The 20,130-nt window shown below is 45.4% G+C and overlaps 1 protein-coding gene across 5 annotated transcripts in view; it reads right to left on the bottom strand.

Annotated features, from left to right (window-relative positions):
* The window catches only part of Dtnb (dystrobrevin beta), a 192,794-nt gene that overhangs the window by 25,432 nt on the left and 147,232 nt on the right, over positions 1-20,130 (bottom strand). For 4 of the 5 annotated variants that reach the window (XM_032909066.1, XM_032909068.1, XM_032909065.1 and 1 more), the window contains 5 exons: positions 18,353-18,442; positions 16,034-16,121; positions 4,015-4,100; positions 3,069-3,182; positions 643-739 (listed from right to left, as the gene is read on the bottom strand). In XM_032909066.1, the coding sequence (XP_032764957.1) occupies positions 643-739; positions 3,069-3,182; positions 4,015-4,100; positions 16,034-16,121; positions 18,353-18,442 (475 nt within the window). The remainder of the gene's footprint in view (positions 1-642; positions 740-3,068; positions 3,183-4,014; positions 4,101-16,033; positions 16,122-18,352; positions 18,443-20,130) is intronic. The other variant, XM_032909067.1, reaches the window with a different exon arrangement.

Here is a 20,130-nt window from a genome sequence, read left to right as displayed (position 1 = left end):
AGAGAAACCCTGTCTCAAAAACAACAACAACAACAACAACAACAACAAACCTGATGCAGTTGAGAAATATTTGGCACTTACACACAGTTCCTGATTTACAAACATCCTTATTTGTAATTATTTTGTGTCTATGGTATTTTCCCCGTATTTATGTATGTGCACCACTCACTTGTATGCCTGGTGCTCACAGAAGTCAGAAGAGGGTGTCAGATCTCCAGGAACTGGAGTTACAAATGGTTGTGAGGTACATGTGGATGCTGGAAATATAAAGTGAGTCTCCTGGGAGAGCAGCCAGTGAGCCACTTAACCACTGAGCCAAAGAACATTACTCTTTTTTAATACTATTATTTTATTTTTTCACATTTATTGATTGTGTGTATGTGTGCACATGTGAGGACCAGAAGTCAGAGGATAATTTGCAGGAGTCAGTCCTGCAGGTCCTGGGGTTTGAACTCAAGTACTCAGGCTTGCCAGCACTTGCCTTTACCTGCTAAGGCATCTTACAGGCTCTATGCTCATTTCGGACTGACATCCAATCAGGCTACACCTCAGCAAATGTCCCTGAAGACTGTTCCTAGTCCCAGTAGTGCCCTGCTGTTGGTGAGAGATGCAGTGAGGGGAGCACACAGGTCCAGCTCTTACCTTTAGCAGCTTCATCAGCCCCTCCAGCTGCACCATCAGCTCCCGCCTACTCTCCTGCAGCGCCGACATCCTCTGCTCCAGCTCATCTTTCCTTTGCCTGCCCCAGAGGAGGTTGGCACTCATCAGAAATGGAACTTTGTGACTGGCAGGTCCTAAACTCATACATTATAGGTCAAAATCTAAAGGACGTGAAACAAACAGATCCTGCCTTATACTACACTTGATAAACAGAGGCTGTTTTGTTTGATACAATGCCCCTTTTATCTCATGCTGACCTTAAACCATGTAGCTGAGGGTAACCTTGAACTTGTCTTCTTGCCTCCCCAAATGCTGGGATTACAGGCATGCACCACACCATGCTTGGTGTATGCTGTGCTGGGGTTGAACTCAGGGTTTTGTGTGTGCTAGGCAAGCACTCTACCCACTGAGCTACATCCTCATCCCTTTTGTTTTTTTGTTTTTTGTTTTTTTTTGGATTTTTTTATTTACATTTCACATGTTATTCCCTTTCCCAGTTTCCTGGCCCTTCTGTTCCTAAGATCAATTCAGATAATGTTAGCAATTCTGAGCAACTGTTTCCTATTCCAAAACCCTAAAGGAATTCTTTTGTTTTCTCCCAGAAGCTTGCGAGTTATATCTATTTAATTCATCTGCTATTGGCTTTACTGTGTGTCCACATGTAGAGATGACTGGCCTAGCTCAGGGGTCAAACATCCCTCCTTGCCTTGTGCTGCAGAGGCTGTTTCTGAGTTCTCAAGCAACAGATCCCCTTGGACTTAGACTCCCACTTCTTGCTCCTTTGCATGGCATGGCACCCTTGGCCTCAGCCTGTGCTGACTGAATCTGCAAGACTCTTCAGGTCCTTACACTATCACCAGACACTTTAGGTGACTGCAGTTCTGCAACAGATTCCAGAATGGCAGTTTCTGCTTTTCTAGATATAAAAATAGTCGCCTGTACCTCAGCCGAGCACACGAAGGGATACAGGTGTGCCTTAAGCTGACAGCTGCCTCTTTTCCTCTGCTGGGTCAGCATTTGCTTCCTCTGCCTTTCTTAGTAAAGAATTTACCATGTGACCATCCCAAAAGTGTGACAGTGAACAGTGGGCCACCAACTAAATCCCAGGCTGAAGTGAAGTTTCTGCCTTCTTTCTGAGACAGGGTTTTACTTTGCAGCCATGGCTGGCCTGGGACTCATAGAAATCCTCCTGCCTTCACTTCTAGTGCTAGGATTAAAGGTGTGCACTGATGTGTTCATCCTGAAATGAAGCTTTGGGAGAAAAGGGCACTTTGATCTGGCTAACTGTATTCATCTGCATGGTTTAAATTCTTTATGCTCTGTTTATTGATGATTAAAATCTAAATGACAGGATACAAGTAGAAAACCAGTAATTATTGTTCCCCACTGAAAAGAAATCATGGTTAAGGTCCCAAAGAAAGCATTAAAAACTGCTCTTCAGCTATGCTATCCCAGATAATAGCACTTTCATAATTAAGAGCGAGACAGCCAGGGTGGTGCAGGTTTATAAACCGAGCCCCAGGGAGGCTGACAAGGGAAGATTATTACAAGTTCAAAGCCAGCCTGTACTATGTAAGGCTAAAAGTTCTAGGCCAGCCTGGGCTACAGAATGAGATCTTCTCCCCCAAATCAAATGTAGAATTCTAAATGCTACAGAAGAAACAGAAGGGCACACTATTCAAGAGTCTAGAGCTGGGTAAAAACTAAGGTACTGGATTTGGTTTCCATAATGTCTTCACTCATGGGAGCACACATGTGGCACAGAGGGCAACAGGCTCTCATCACAGATCTGGTGATTATATATTGTGTTCTCCAGAGAAGAGTTCCCCATCCTCTCACAGAGAACGCAAACAGGGAGCCAAGATTGCTCTGCTCTATACTGACCCTAGAGCCTTATGTTCTCAGCTCTGGAGTCACTGTACACTGAGAGGGAGGCGAGACAGCATCACAGTGAAGGTGGAAGGCATTTGTTCACTCTTAGTTTTCTGTCTCAGAGCTTGTGCACAGGCAACATGCTGCCCTAGCCCTGCCTGTCTGAAGTTCCAGGAGCCTCTAAAGCAGAGCTTACACGAGAAATGGAGCTGTAACATTAACTGTAACACGAGTGTTGTCCCCTACCCCCCCAATCCCCACCCCCAGTGCAGGAAATCATAGTTGTCTTTTAAAAACAACCCCTGGATGACAAACACCATCCACTAATTAGCATGGGATTTGAGGGGGACCAGTTCTCATCTAGCTTTGTAATGATGACTGAGGACCCCCGCCCCCCAGAGTGGTTGATGGGTCTGGCAGGCAGCCTGCTCTGACATGTCAGGTTCTACTGACTCCCTGTCAGATTCTGCCTCACTGGTTTGGTTTCCCCATTCAGATTCCCACCACAGGCTGCAGTCAGGCGGGTGTGTCAGTACCTCAGCAGGCGCAGCTCTGCGAGCAGCGTTGGGTTCTGCTGGGCCTTCTCAGGAGTGGGCTGCGAAGCCTGTTCATGCTCCAGCCGCAGGCGCTGGATCTCCTGCAGGATCTCTCTGAGGATGGAGGATGGTGAGAAGCACCGTTAGTGTTTGATGGTTCTTTTTTTCCACCAGGAGCTATTTTTACTCCCTCAGTGCCTCCCCTACACTCTGAGGCTTCTGAAGGACCAGGTGTGAAATGGATACCTTCACCTCATGGCTCCTCAGGTGCTCTACCACAGAGGACGCTCTTTTCAAGAACTTGAACCTACTCCAGGAAGGGGGAACGACAACTGGAATATTTTACTTGCCCTGCTCCTCACCAGGGGAAGAGGACGTTTGCAACCAACCTCCCAATGTAGGTCTTGCGTGGACTTCCCAACTCTTCCTCCATTTCTCCCTCCCCTGACTCCTGGCTACTGACTCCTGGGGAGGTTGTTCTATCTCCTTGCTCTGGATCCACCTTCCACTGCACAGTGGTACAGGCCTTTTAGCAGTATTTGAAATGGCTTTTTAAAATAAAACGAGGCGGGTTTCCTGTAGTGTAACAGGCCAGGATGAGCTGCTAGGACAGAGCAAAATGCCATGAGGAGGGAGTGAGGGACACACTGTGGGTGAAAGGACTCCACTCTCCAGTGGTGGCAGAGCACAGCTTAGAAGATCGAGCCAACAGCGTACCGTGTATCTCCTGGTCCCCTGCTTGCTGAAGAGCCATACCGGTGGGTGGAGGCAGGAGGATGAAGAGATCAAACTCAGCCTCTGCTACACGGTGAGTTGGAGGCCAGCCTTGGCCACCGTCTCAGAGATGCAGAAGAGAGCACACAAGCCAAGCAGGCTGTGGGGTGAAGAGGACGGCCCAGGAGTCGGTCCTGGCTGCGGGACCCAGGTCAGAAAGTCTCATTCTTACCTGTTCTTGTTTTCCAGTTCTGCGATGAGCTGTCGCTGCTGTTTGTTGGCATCAAAGTTGAAGCTGGCATCAGTGGGAGGACGAGTCTAAGGTGAGGAAAGGTTTTTTTTTGTTTTGTTTTGTTCTTTTTAAATTCATGTATCCACAGTCTGAGACTGACTGCTGATTTATCAAAAAACAAAAACAAACAAACAAACAAACCCCCAATTTTGGAGGTTTCTTTTATATACCATAAAACCTATCCAATCCTATAATCCTAGTAAATTTAAGCATTTTTGTAACCAACCACCGCAATCCAGTTTTGGAACATTTTCCATTGCCATAAAATAATCCCTTAGGATAGTTTGTTTTCAGTTGCTACCACCAATGCAGAGTGAGCTCAGGCAATGTGGGCACTGACGGCCTTTCTACCTGGCTTCGCCTTCCTAGAAACTTGACCAACAGAACGATCCTGTGGGTAGTTCTGCTTTTACTGTGCAGGACGTTTTGATGTTCACGAATGTTTGTTACTGAGTATTCTTGCTTTTAGCAACTATAGGTGAAGCAGGGATAACTTTTGCTTACGGGTCTTTATATCGACATACACTTCCTGTCTTATTTTGCATGTGTGTGCAAAGCATGCCACACCGTGACATAAGAGGACATGTGCATGTGTGTGCATAGCATGCCACACCGTGACATGAGAGGACAGGCAGGCATGAGCTGTCTCTCTCCCACGTGAGTTCCAGGACTGCACTCAGGACATCAGGCTTGGTGTGGAGACTCAAGTCTCCGCCACTCAGTAACCTCCCAGGCCCTGATGTATGTCTTTCTACGTCGATCTGGGACTGCTGAGCTGCAAGCCAACACTATGAACAAGGTCTGAGAAACTTCCTCACTCTTCCAAAGCAGACAGTACTACCTTATCCTTGTGCTCCACTCCTTAAGTTCTACTTTTTTTTTTTTTTTTTTTTTTTTTTTTTTTTTTTTTTTTTTTTTTGGGGTTGGGGACCAAACCCAGAGCCTTGAGCTTCCTAGGCAAGCGCTCTACCACTGAGCTAAATCTCCAACCCCAAGTTCTACTTTCTATATTTATCATAGCAGTATGTTGCTGCAGGTCTGTCTGGGGACTATCTGCATGCCTGGTGCTGCAGAGACCTCCTGGAACTGGAGTAAAGCATGGTTGCTAGCCACCATGTGGATGCTGGGAATTGAACCAGGGTCCTACAGAAGAGCAGCCAGTGCTCTTAACCTCCAAGCCGCAGCCCCAATTTCATAGTATTCTCACTGAAACCTGTTAAAATCCTTTTTGCTTTAACATCCTCACTGTAAAGGCTGTAACTGTGAGGTTTTCCTTGGTAAAGTAGAAGTGAGTTTTCATTTCATAAATTTACCCCCTTCTCTTTTTGTTTTTTTTGTTTTTGTTTTGTTTGTTTGTTTGTTTGTTTGTTTGTTTTTAAAGACAGGAACTTGGCCTGGCCAAGAATATTATGTAGCCAAGGATGACCTCAAACTTCAGAATCTCCCTCCTCCAACCACCCAAACACTTACAGGTGTCTCGCACCACTCCTGGTTTATGCAGTGCTGGGATTGAACCCAGGGCTTTGTGCCTGCTGGCCTAGTACTCTACTAACTAAAACAAATCCCAGCCCCTGACCCTTTAAACTGTACCATTTAGTCACTTGTAGTGCGTTCATGAGATGTTGCAACCATCACCACCGTCTATGTCCAGCGGATTTTTACTATTCCCTTATCCCAGGCCCATTGACAATCATAATCTATTTCTGCCTGCCCCGAGAGCCGCTATGCTGCCTCTGTAGCTTCACCAAGTCTGTATACGACACATAAACCAAGCTGTAGCCTTTGCGTCTGGCTTCTTCAGCTTAGCAAAATGCTCTCAGGCTTCTCTCCTGTTATACCACAAACCAGTATTCCTTTGTTATGGATGAATAATATTCCACAATATAAGTATAGCACATTTTTTCTATCTCACAACTGATTTACGTCTGGGCTGTTTCTACTTTTGGGCTATTTTGAACGATGTTATGAATATTCATGTAGAAATATGTTCTTCCTCTTCATTATCCGTCTAGGTGTAACACTGCTGAGCCACACTGCCTTTGGAGACCGTTTTCCCAAAGTGGCTGGGCTAGTTTCCACGACACTGTGGAACACTGCCATTTTCCTTCATGTGTTTGCCAACACTTGTCCATCTTTTTGAGGAGTCATCCTTGTGGGTGTGAGGTGGTATTTCACTGTGCATTCCTTTCCTTAGGAACTGTAATGTTGGCCGCACTCTGACTTGTGTCATCTTTGGGTGTAATTTGTACCTTTGTTAGCTCCTTCAAGACTGCAGTAGAAAACAATGAACACTTAGGAACACCATACACACACCGCAGAGTGGGTTGGGGCCTGGGGGTGCAACTCAGCTGAGAGAGTGCTTGCCCTGCATACTTGAAACTGTAGCTTTGATCCCCAATACCTTAACCTCACATAAAAACAGGTGTGGTGACACATACTTGTAATCTTCTCAGGTGGAGGTGGGAGGATCAAGAGTTCAAGGTCAACCTCGGTTACATGGCCATGTACCGAGAGAGACTCCATACTGTCCCCAAAAGTGGCTGAACTACCTTATCATCGGGTTCCAATTTCCTTTTAAGGTTTCCTTTATATGTGAGACTCTATCTAGATCTGCCCACACCTCCCCCTCAACAGTATATGTATTAGCCAAGGAACGCAGAAAGGAAAAAGGGATAATGAGGTGCTGTTTCCCTTTCTCTCAGCAACTGGAACGGAAGCTCTGGGCCGGGCTCTCCGCCAGCCATGCTCACTCTGCACCTTCTCCGCTTTGCCTCAAGTACCACCTACAAGAAGCAGGAACCTAATCTCCTGCCCAGAGCTGGAAGAGTCAATAAAAGTCTTTTCATATGATGTTTTCTAAATAAATGGGTAAACCAGCACAGTCAATCTGGTTCTTACCAGATCACCTAATATTTTTCTTAAAAAAAAAAAAACTTCCTTTTCCCTTTGAAGTATGTAGCAGCAGCCAGCTGAGCAACCCCCATGCTGTATTTGGAGTCCTGTGAGAGCCTGAGTTGAGCCTCATAAGTGGCTTGAGAATGAACTGGATATGAATGATTGACTTCTAACTTTCAAAGAAGTGGAATTAGAAGTTGCAGGTCTCTGTGAGGGTGAGAGCAGGGGAATTACAGGTGTGGGAAGGACATGAGTTCTGTGAGAACAAGCATGCTTGGTGGTGTTCACTGGAAACACTTAAATAACCTTCGATGCTTTTCGGTCTGACTGCAAGCTTGGTGTCTTCTATATTGGAGGTAGAGAAGCCCCGGAAGCACTGTTTCTCAAACAGAAGTGGAGAAGCAACAGTTCCTGCAGACAGAATGGGTCTGGGCTTTTCCACCTGCCAGAACTCATAGGAGAACCCCCAACCCAACCTCAGTGCCCAGGGGCTTGTCTCCTTTGATCAAAATGTAAATATAAGTGGTGCAAAAGCCTTCAATCCCAGCACTCGAGGTAGAGGGGCAGAGGGGCAGAGGCAGGAAGATCTCTTTAAGTTCCTGGCCAGCCCACTCTACAATTCGAGCCAAAAGTACATGGTGAGACCAAGTCTCCAAAAACCAAGTCAGTATAAATATAGCCAAGATGCGCTTCTCTGAGTGTGCCCTACAGCTTCTTCACTCTGCACTGCAGAGTTAGACTGCAGTCAGTCCTCACTGTGAGGTAGTAAAGAGGGTTGGAAGCTTCAGGGACTATGGTGTTTGGGGACAGACTTCTGGGAGGTAATTAGGTTTGAATGAGGTCTTTAGGATGGAGAGTCCATGACTTGATCTTGGTCCCCAGGACTGAGTTCTGTAAGACACACACACACACACACACACACACACACACACACACACACACACACACACGGTCTCTGTCTCTTGCCATATGATGCTCTCTGGGCTGCATCAGGACCCTTCCCCAAGAAGACCGTCACCAGATGCTGGCCCTTGGCCTTGGCCTACCAGAACAGTGAGCCTAAGTAAACCCTTTTTTCTTTGCCTTAGGTATTATAGCAGTGGACAATAGACTCGTATGTATTATATATTGTACAGCAGAGACATTTAGTATTTAACTTATTTGATATCTTAAACATTATGGGGCTCCTTAGTGACAATAGTAATAATATAAAACAAAGGCAAGTCTCCCTTCCTCAAGTACTTTCTGGACTCTAAAGAGGTTAAGACAGAAACAGAATGGTTAGTTCACAGGAAACATTGTCTAGAAGAGACCTTAGATAATTTCTTTCAAGAACAAAATCAATTTATTCATTTCCTGGCTCCTCGGTGCCAGACACACTATTCAAGCAACTAGTGATGCCCTGGTGAAAGGCAAAAAACTTCATCTCACGGAGCTGACATTAGAGCGGGGGAGAGAAGAACGAAAAAAACAAGTAAAGAAACACACACACATCCGCAGTAACAGGCATGAGGAAGCCGTGACTGAAGAGAGAGTCCCCCAGTGAGGGGCTTCTGAGTGGGCCCAGCAAGCCAGAAGGCTGGGAAGAGCATGCACAGTGGAGAGGAGGGCAGGGCCAGGGCAGTTGGCCTTCCTGAAATAGCTGAAGGGAGGCAGCCCAGGGCTCGAGGGTGATGAAGAAAAATTTGGTAGTCAGGAGTTTGTGAGTTCCCATGTAGTCGTTTCAGCACAGACCCGAGAAGGGAAGCTGGAAGAACACTTCACGCAAAGGAAACAGCTGGGGTGTAGAAGACCTCATGAAAACAGGCTTGAGTGTACACACAGCGCTGAGACATTCTGATCCCAGCCCTTGTTCCCTATCTTAACTTACCCTAAAAAATGACCATTTTAAGCAGACAATAGGAAAATAGGTTATTTCCATAAGTTCACACTAATTTGCTATGGGGATTCTGCCCCAGTTACTTCCTCTAGGCTACATTTTCTTTCCTGAGGCGGATGTATCATTTTGCAAATGCTTGTCATACTTCATACTTCAGCAAACATCTCTTTAAATATTTAAAGCCAACCTTTGATCAGCTGGGCCACCTCTCGTTCGTTCATGAGAGTGCTTCAACGACACAGCAAATCCCTTAGCCAGATCATGACCTCTCCCCATTCCTTCCTTCTCCCTGGAAGGCCTCCGAGTGAGGAGACTGGCTAGATCTGGGGCTGCTGACTCAAGAGGAAGGGGACCTGAGACGCTCCCATTCCATAGTAACTTCTGAAAATCCCATTTAACAGTGACTTCACAGAAATCTCTATCTGGGACTGACAGAAACTCACCACCTACCTGGACCATTACTATCGTGTTCTAATTCTCGATATTCTTTTAGGCTAGCGGCTCCACTGTTATAAAACTATGCTCACAGCTTTAGCAAAGCAACGTGTGCAATGAATGGGTTTTCTCAGGTGACCAATGAGGAGCCTGCACACAGTCTTATATGCTGGAGCAGAGGGGAATCAAAATGTCTGTGAGTAGCCAAACCGTTCCACCCTATGTAAGTACAAGTTTCATAGGTGGGTGTGGTGGCACAGCCTTACAATGCTAGCATTTAGGAAGTAGAGGCAGGAGAACCAGGAGTTCGAGTTTATCCTTAGCTATACAGTGAGTTCAAGCCAGCCTTCAAGAATGTCTGGCTTAAAAAAAAAAAACAAATAAAAACAAACAAGGAAAACAAAACAAAACTTCATTAAGCCCAGGGTAGTGGCTCACCAGTAATCTCTGTACTTGAGAGGCTGACACAGGATGACTACCACGGTGCAAAGCTAACAACTACACAGTGAGTTTCAGGCTAGTGTGTGTGTGTGTGTGTGTGTATGTGTGAAATTATTGCCTTTTGTCAATTTTAAAGATGTCTATATATGTCTCTTTTTTTTCAGGACACTACATACATACATACATACATACATACATACATACATACACATGCACACATATATATGTCAGATGTCCTGAAACACACACACACACACACACACACACACACACACACACACACACACACACACACACACCCAACCCTTCTAATCCTAGGAAAGATTAAAGTTAAGGTCTCAGAGCTATACCACCTTCGTGGAGGTGAGACACAGCTGGCAGATATAGGGTAAGAGACAAGATTCCTTTAGTTGAACTGGGTAAGCATTACACACCCAAGACAAGTGAACAGTCAGCCAAATGTCGCCCAGTATGCACTTCTGCAGCTTCCTGAAAGAGAGACCAGTGGCTTTGACCTTTATGAACCTGACAGGATGAGTCCAGAGAGAGGCCCCTGACAGCCACTACACGGTCTGTATCCCTGGGCAGTCTGCCCACAATCTAACCTCCGAGAGGATAAGTGGAGGCTATGGGTTATTAACCTCTCCCCAGAATCCAATAATACTGTTTAAGACGGTGCTTCCCAGGCTGGCTGTAAATCAGAAGACTGTGAATTTTCTTCCTTTGTTTTTTCCTTCAGTAAAGACAGATGGTCCCTAAACCCAGAGGTTCTGGTTCAGCAGGTCAGAGGCAAAGCCTGCACATTTTAAAGCGCTTCGTGTATGATCACACTGTACTGCTGGGTTTTGCAGTGAATATTTTAGAGGGGCCTACAGTTCCTACATGTATGCAAAACCCAGTTGAGATACGGTTGGCCCCTCAAGCCATGAGGATGTTCCTGAGAGAGAGTGCCTCAATCAACCATGACGACAAGGCTATGAAGGTTGGGTTCCGGTTGTGGAGTCAGCCTCTCAGAAATGTCTAAACGTGAGGCAGACTGACAAAGGCAGTGTAGCCCCCACCCCCTCCAAACTGTTTTAAGTTTTTGTTTTTCATGAGAAATCCTTAAAAGAAAACGTCAGGTCACAGCCAGTGCTGGTTAAGGCTCGAGAACTAAGAATCTGCCATCACTGTTATGATTCACCACACATTGCAGGGTTTTCCGCTTCCTTTTTTTTTTTTTTTTTTTAAAAAAAGAAAGAAACGTAGGCACTCTAGGAAAACAAATGAGTCCTCCTGGCACATCTGTGAAACCCACAGTGCTTTTCTTCAAGTGTCAGCCTGAGGCTCTGCCTGGTCTGTTGTGCACCAAGGGGTGAAGCTGCCCGGTGTCTGCTGGAGAGGCCCTCTGCAGGGCGTGTGTGCTGCTGGCACAAATGATTGAATGGCCTCTCTTTGTGGAAGAAGGTCTCTGAGAAAAATCAATTCCAAGCCTATCTAGTGGTCTATAAATAAGCTGGGATGGCTGCCCCCACTTTATGCAAAGCGCTTGTCTCAGGGTGAGATTAGAGGATTAGGCACTTGTGTTATGCAGAAGAGGGGCCTGATACTTAGACGATAGCCATACTTGGCAAAGTAAACTAGGATGAAAGGAACCCTTTCTGAGCTGCCATCACTTTCATGACAATTCCGTGTCAGGCAGTGGTGACCAGCAGGTGCAAACATCCTTATCTGGGTTCATGGCTGAGGAGACCAGGACCTCAGGGTGAAAAGGCTTTACCTCTTGTTTACAGAGTTTTGAAGGGCCGTGTAAGGTCAATGGGCTATCTCAGAGCATTAAGCGCACTTATTAGAACTCAGCCGCAGTGCGGCCCATCTCAACTCACTGACTCATGCATCTGAATTTCTAAAATTACTTGACCAGTTACGACCGGCGGAGGGCATGTGTAAGATTTAACCAGTTCTTCCACACTGCTCTGGGTTTTTCCTAGACCACTGTCCGCGATGTTCCATTCCACAACCTTTAGAGTTGTGATCTCTGAGTCACATGTATGACCTGATGTTAGATTGCTTTGGGGGAGAAGCAACACATCAAGAGTCGTCAGCAGCAGCCTGGGCAAGCTGTCAAGTCTGACACACTGCTTCTGCCAGGCCTCGCTCCTCTCCAGCACTAGCCTCCAAGCTCTGCCCTTTACAGGAGCTGACACAGTCTTGGGAAGACCTGGTTCTTCGTCCCTGGTCAGCGTCTGAGTGTCTGTGGTTTTGGTTCCAGGTCATCTTTCCTTTCATTTTATTCTCTGCTTTCGCTTTTTGTTCTTTTCTTTCCTCCAGAACCTTTAACGGTTAAAATTATCAGTGCTTGAGAGATAAAAAGGGCACCCCTCATCCCAGCTGGGCCACTTAAAGACTGCCTTGGGTGGCTCTCTCTAAGGCCACAGGAACCAGGGCTGTTTTGAATAATCAATTAGCTAAGATATGCAAAGCACTTAGAATAATGGCCTCCACCCAGTGCAGTCAGTAAGTGTGAACCATTAGTACTACTCTTAACACCATCATACTGTGACCTTTCCAGGCTTGGAGGAGTTTCCTCCTTTTCCTCTTAACATTTTAACCAGTTCTTTTCAGTGCAGTGATGACACTCAGCTGTTTTTCCCTTTAAGGAATTCTCAAGTTTTGTCAAAAACATCGGCAACATTGGATGTACTCAGACACTTTATCTGTCGTTTGTAAAGCTTTTCCCACAAAAATATCCATCGTTGCTGTGGAGAAACAACAGTTTTCCCTCTCTCACTCTGGAGGTACTGGGGACTGTGTGTGCCTGGTAGGAAAGCACTCTAAACAGAGCCACAGCTCCCACCCCCTTCCTTGACTCCTGATAGCAGCTAAGTCCTCTGCTTGGGCCTCCGGGGGAGCTGTGCCCCATGGCTTTTAGGGAAGCTATTTTTCTCTTTTTGGAGACTGACTATAGTATTCCTACCCAAGAATTCTTGTCTTATATCAACTCTGGAAAAAAAATTAACCATTTGTTCTTCACCCTAATTCTGAAGTGTTTAGATTGTAATTATATGGCTGTCTGTACTCTACACTCCATCTCTGAATGTATCGGTTCAGATTTTCCAAGTCTATGTCGGTTTTGGAGATTTTTCTTTTCCTCTTTTGACCGAGGGTCTCATGTAGCCCAGACTACAAACTCCCAGTGTAGGTGAAGCCAACCCTGACTTCAGATTTTCCTGTTTAGGGAATTTTGCATTGTACTAGACATCCCAGGATGGCCTGAAATTCATTACGTAGCTCAGTCTGACCTTGAACTTGCAGCAGGGGTTGCAGTGTAAGCCACCCTGTCTCCGGTTTTGGAAATTTTTCTCACACACATTTTCCAGGTAACAAATTTTATTTTTACTCGTGTCTGATATTTTATTAATACACCTGCTGCTTTTAATTTAAAAATTATTTTATTTTTGATTGTGTGTGTGCATGCATATTCTGTGTGTGGATTTGTGCACAGACATACAGGTGCCTGTGGAGGCCAGAAATGGACACCGGATGCCCTGAGCTGGAGTTGCAGGTGTTGTGAGCTGTCTGATGTGGATGCTGGGACCTGAGCTCCGGCTCTCAGCAGTGCTCCTAACTGTGAGCACCCTCTCCAGCTCCCACCCACCCCACCTTGGGTTCTCAGTATCAGTAACTTATAAAAGTAATCTGGAGGCTGCAGGGATGCCTCAGCAGTGAAGAGCATTGGTTGCTCTGCAAAAGGACCTGGGGTCTAGTTCCCAACATCTACAACACCAGATCCAGAGGATCCGAACGCTTTCTTCTGGCTTTCTCCCACACTGTCAGAACACGGTCCCAAAACAAAGCTGTGTGAGGAGAATTCTGAGTGCTTGTAAGAAAACTTCAACAAAGCGAGGAAAGAGTCTTAAGAACTCAGTTTCTTCAAAAACACAAAACTGCTCTTAGACTGTGCTTTCGCGGCCCTCCCCAGGTGTGGTGGATAGATGTCAGTTCAGCGAGATTAGTCATTACAGCTCACTATCATTATTCATGCCTCTATGGAAAAACATGTTTTAGCCACATGTGTGTGCGGCTTGCCTGTCACATGTGGCTTGCCCTCGTGATTGCACACTTTACTCACGTGACTCCTCTTGACCTGCAGAGTATAAACTGCCTGACGGCCTGGGTACAACTGGCTTTTGCATAGAACTTCAGTATTTCTTGTTCATTGGTTCCATTCTCCCAGGTCCCACCACCTCCGGAGCAGTCAATAGTACACAGATGTATATGCAGGAGAAACCCCATATACACAGAACAAAAATAAAGCTTCAGTGTTTTCCCTTCCTGACGGAGCTGCTTCTGCACTGCTGCTGGGAGTCTATTTTATGGATACTGTACCCCATTCCCTTGGTTTATCCGTCCATCTTGTCACTTAACCTCAGTTCGTTCGTTTGTTTGTCTCGTATTTTGAGACACAGAATTCACTCTGTAGACCAAGGTAGCCCCTGGAACTCACAGAGATCCTCCTGCCTCAGTCTCCCAAGTGCTAGGATTGAGGGGGTGTGCTGTCACGCCTGGCCAGGCCTCACTTTCTCAATTACTAGAGCTTTATAGTAGGCCTTGGTTTTACCAAGGTGACATTTACTAGGGTGACATCGGCTAACTCTGTTATTTTTCAAGACCGTTTATAGTTTAACAATAAACAGAAGCCCATTGAGCGTGGCACAGAAGCAAATGCCTATCATCCTGGCACTGGGGAGGCAGAGGCAGGAGGAGCCCCCAAAGCTCTAGGCTAGACTAGTCTACACGGAGAGTGAGAGGCCAGCTAGGGTTACATAGTTAGATTTAAACCCCAGCCAGCCCAAACCAAGTTTCTGTTGGGCTTCTGACCGGTACTGTCTGTAAGTCAGTTTGAAGATACGTCCTTGTGTGAACGCCAAGACTTTCAGTTAATAACATGGCAGACCTCTCATTTCACACAGGCTCTCCGTCCGTCTCTTACCAGGGTTTTGTAGCTTCCTGTCTTAAATCCTTTCATTTTTATCATGGGCGTTCGTGTGGGTGGTACTGGAGACGGAGTCTAGGGCTAGGCAAGCATGCTAGCACTAGGCTGCGCATGGCTCCCCGTGCTCTCCATGCTTACATCTCGTAGCACTGCTGCCTTGAATGCTCTACGAGTGTTTGCACAGGTTCTACAGCGCTCTGCAGAGCAGATCATGCTCCTCTCAAAGACCGGTTTACTGCTTAGTATTTACGCCTCGTGTTGCTGGCGAGGCCTTCTAATGTGACTGCAAATAGAGGTGTTCAAAGTAGACTTGGAGGATGAATAGGGAGGATTCCAGGGTTCAGTCTTTAACGTCCACACTAGCCGGCAGTTTGTAGGTACTGTTCAGGGAGAGGAAGTCTGCCCTGTTTTTATTCCTGGAACATGTAGGAAGCTTTTCCCAAATGGCACTGTTCTCTGTCAAGTGCCGCTTCTGCATCTACTAATACGATCTTACAAACTTCTCCTTTAAATTGTTAATTACACTGATTCATTTAATACACTGCTTGGATAAACCAAACTGATCCGGAGTACTGGCCTTTTTACATTTATTTCTTTTTACCTCCTGTAAACATGACAGATTCAACAGTAAAGTCATCAGGACATGGTGTTTTCTTGGTGGGAAATTAATTATGAATTCGATTTCTATAACAACCATTTAGCTGATTTTTTTTTTTTTGTTAACTTGTGTGTCAATTTTTTTTGGTGTCTTTCAAGAAATATGCATACTGCATCTGGGTTAACCTTTTCGTTTTTCATTTTTGAGACAGGGTTATACTGTGTAACTGTGACTGCCCTGGAATTTGCTTTGCAGACCAGGCTGGCTTCCACCTCACAGAGATCCTGCTTCCTGAGTGCTGGGATTAAAGGCATTCACTAACATACCTGGCTGGGTCATTAAATTTGGGGGGGGGTTATTATTAATTTTATTGAAGGTAATATTTCATCTCATACCTTCAATTTCTGTAAAAAACCGGTAGTGATGCCCCTTCTTTTATCCCTGACATTGGTGATTCCCACTGTCTCTCCTTTGTCCTTGTTAGGAGTTTACACTAAATGTATTGATATCTTTAAAGAACTAAATTGTTTGATTTTTCTCTTCTTGATTTGTGTTTCAAAGAGAACAATGCAGATAAAACTAAAGGCTCCTTCGTTTTCTTCCCTACACATACCCTACCTTCTTCTATTCCCCAGCAACCCCCTCGCCTCAGGGTTATAGTTACTATTCAACTATGTAATACGCATATGCAAGCAATGCCACTCTGACACTCTCCTGAGATCCTTCGTTCACTTACCATGTTTCCTGCCTCTGCAGCTAGCCGGGCAGCATAGCGGGCTATAAGCCGGTGTTCCTCATCCAGTCGGCTAGGACTGTCCAGGACACTGTCAAGGAGATAAAATTCAACACAGGTGTCTGTCAGACATCTCTAATTCTTGTCTGTTCCTCAAGGAGAAAGGCTTGTAACAAAGAATGCTAAGAACAACATAGAGGCCTGAGTCACAGACTTAGTCTTCTGAGACAGGAGGATTTAAGGACACACCGAGGCTGCACACACCATCCCCATGCGCCCACATCAGCAAAGGCACTTTATAGTGCTAGGTCTTGAACTTAAAAAAAACTATGGGATCATGAAAATCAGATCTGGCTGAAAGAAATGGGGAATCCTGGCCAGTGTTGGCCAAGCAAAACTCTTGAGCTCCCAATTCTCCTGCCTTAGTCTTTCCAGGACAAGGATTATAAGTTAGAGCCATTATGTGCTGCCTTACTCATTATTGTAAACATGTGAGGATTCATGCAGATGAGGTACCAGATAAAATGGAACCCAACAAGAGGAGATCAGCTCCACAAATATAGCTGGTTTTATGATTTTTTTTTTTGAGTCAGGCTCTCATTCTGCAGCCCACACTAGTATTGAATGCACAGTAAACCTCCTTGCCTCTGCCTCCCAAGTGCTGGGATTACAGACGTGAGGCACCATGGCCACTAAGAAGCTCTAGGGAGACAGGGACGATGATGACTTGGCCAGTATGTGAGAGGCTAAGTCAAGAGGATCATAAGTTCGAGGTGTGCCTGGATCCCAAGAGTTCAAGGGCAGCTTGGGCAATTTGTTTAAAAAAAAAAAAAAGTTAAGAAAATGAGGTCTTCCAGAGGGAGTTAATTCCCAGCAACCACATGGTGGTCACAACCATCTGTAAAGAGATCCGATGCCTCTTCTGGTGTATCTGAAGACAGATCAGTGTCACAAATATAATAAATAAATAAATCTTAAAAAAAAAAAAAAAAAAAAAAAAAAAAAAAAAAGTAAAAAAAAAATTAAAAAAAAAAAAAAAAAAAAATAACTAAAAAAAAAAAAAAAAAAAAAAAAAGAACAAAAAAATAAAAAGTAAAATGAGGTCTAGGGATATTGCTCAGTGGCAATGTGGTTGTTTAGTATGTTTGAAGCCCTCAGATCAGTGTCACAGAATAAAACAACAACGATAGCAACAACAACAACAACAATTTACTGGTTTCTTATTCATCTGTCCCAGTTAACTTATGGTTTTAGAATCGGCCAAGAAATTTCTGATCCCCTCAAGGCAGTATGGGGCTTGTTTCCTTAGACTGTAGATCACAGAGGCTCTGAGCCAACGGTCACCAGCCCTTGCTCAGTAAACCTACCATTAAACTCACTGGTGGAATATGGAGCGGCAACTCGTGCAGTGCTCTGCTGCTGGTTTACATGGGAAGCTTTCTAGGACCCTGCGATGCAACTGCCTTTGCTGATAGAAGGTTGCTTACCCCGACTGAGACAAACACTTCTGTTCTCAGAGACTGAGAGGCTGGGACAAGTACACAGATACCATCTGTTGCACAGGGAGACTCCCTGACAGAGTTTGCAATTATCAATTCCTTTCTCCTTCCCATAGGAGAAGCCCATCAAACCCACCCAGGAGTCTGTAGGACCTGACTGCTTCCCCCAAGACTTCAGGAGAGGGAAATGCCCCTAAATAATGCTGCTGCTCACTCGGACCGGCAAACCTGCTGGGAACAGTATGAAATGCAACAGTTAAGCAGTTCCTTCCATTCGTGCGTGCTTTTATTTTTACTTGTGTGTGGTGTGTGTGCGTGCACACGTGCTGGCAGGCCAGTGGGGGTCAGAGGGCAACTTTCAGGATTACTTCTTCCCTTCTACCACCCGGCTTGGCCTGCTCTTCTCCGAGGCCCTTGCTCACTGAGCATCTCTCTGGCCCCGGTCCTTTTCATGTGGACATTTTCCTCAACGACAACTGCTGAGGAAGAGAACATGAAACCATGTCCACTCTGAGCACGTTCCAGCCTTGGAACTTCAGGCTTCTCAGGGGTGTACGGACTCCTCTGTGGTAACCGGCAGGGACTGTACCTTTCTTCTAAGACTGTCTAATTCCATGCTGAGGTGAGCGCCAGGCTTGGCCAAGCTCCTTCTCTTGTGGAAGCCAATGCTTTGGCAATTAACTCTGCCAATCATGGCTGGCAGCTGTTCAAATACACCACACAAGCAGAACTTCTCCTGCTGGCAACCCCGGGAACCAGATCTCACCCCCTCCCTCAGAGCAGCCTTGGCTGCGCTCCCGGTGCTGCTGCTCTACCAACTAACCGTGTGCAGTGTTGCAGACGGGCCACATAGGAGGCTATCAGTGCATGCTCATCGGCCAAGAGATTGGGCATGTCCTGGCCATACTGTAACCTGGGAACGGTGAAAGCAAGACAGCGAGCGCAACACAAGAACAGAAGAAGAAATTAACATGGATTAAAATCAGCAAACTTAAAAGTAAAACAAACAAGTCATAATAAAGAAAAGGGAAAACCACAATGCATAATGGAATATGGTGTTAGGTCATGGAGATCTGCCCTCTGACACACAGCAGTCTTTTCTCTCTTTGGTTGACTGAAGCCTGTCCTGAAGGGAGAACCCTGTTCACCAGTTCTGCCCAGGCTGGGTGCTCTAACTAGTTTTCAGGAAAACCCTCTGGCATTAAAAAAAAAAAAAAAAAAAAAAGCACAGTCAATCTATTTATTACTGAGTGACACCCTAATGGTATGCATTTATGGGTTCTTTCTACACTTACTACTCACTACCTGCCAGGTAAGTATCTCTACTTCTACTGAGATGCAAGTCCTCATAGATCCAGCCCTTGGATGAACTCATTAAAAGTGTGTCTAACAGTGAGGCAGAACAGCGAGGCTCTCTCTTACGTGTATGGAAGACCCATAGCCTATGAGCCTAAAAACAACAGTAACAACCACCGTTTGCTCTGGAAATGATAAGATTGCCGTCATCTGGTGACCAAACCTCACGGCCTAGTCACGCTTGTTTAAGGCAGCTTCCCTTTCCCAACTTTATTGTTATTTATTTCTTAAAGATTTATTTATTAAAATTTTTTTAAAAAAAAGATTTATTCATTTATTATGTATAAGTACACTGGAGCTGTCTTCATGCACACCAGAAGAGGGCATCAGATTCCATTACAGATGGTTGTGAGCCACCATGTGGTTGCTGGGAATTGAACTCAGGACCTCTGGAAGAGCAGTCAGTGCTCTTAACCGCTGAGCCATCTCTTCAGGCCCAACTTTATTTTTTTTTATAATCACATTCGTTGAGTGTGTGTTTACTGACATAGATCTTACTATGTAGCCCTAGAACGCAAGAGATCCACATGCCCCTGCCTCTGGGATTACAGGCGTGTGCTATCACACCTGGATGTTTCTAGCATTTATAAAAATATTTTATTTTTATTTTCAAGTATACATAAGTGTAGGTGTAGGTGTGGGTTTGTGCATGTCAGTGTGGTACCTCAGAAGGCCAAAAGAGGGTACTGAACTTCCTAGAGCCAGAGTTACAGGCAGCTGTTGGCTAACCACCATGGGCTAGTTGGTCCACAGCTTCCAGGGGGCTCTTCTGTCTCTGACAGTGCAGCAAGCATGTTAGGATTACACATATGTACCATTCTCCTACCCAAGATGCTTGTGCAGCAAGTGCTTCCGCCCAGTGAGCTGTCTTCTTGGCCCTGAATTTCTTCTTTTTAAAAGGCTTGAAAGAGAAATGTCCCCTATGGTCTCAGCCATTTGAATACTTGGTGCCCAATTGGTGGTGATGTTTGGTGAGGTTTAGGTGGTGCAGCTGAAGAAAGTGTGTCACCAGGGATAGGCTTCAGTACTAAAAGCCTCCTACCACTTCCATTCTGTTCTCTATGCTCCATGCCTGCATTTGAAAACAGGAGTTCTCAGCCTCCTGCCTCCATGCCTGCTGCTTGCTGCTCTGTCTCCCTATCATGATGGATTCCTTTTTTTTTTTAAACATTTATTTATTTATTATGTATACATCATATAGCTTTCTGCCTGCATGTATGCCTGCAGGCCAGAAGAGGGCACTAG

The sequence above is a fragment of the Rattus rattus genome, chromosome 7 (genome assembly GCF_011064425.1).
Source record: "Rattus rattus isolate New Zealand chromosome 7, Rrattus_CSIRO_v1, whole genome shotgun sequence".
Classification (NCBI taxonomy): Eukaryota; Metazoa; Chordata; class Mammalia; order Rodentia; family Muridae; genus Rattus; species Rattus rattus.
The sequence above is the reverse complement of the archived record's forward strand: the minus strand, read 5'-3'. Positions and strand labels throughout refer to the sequence as shown.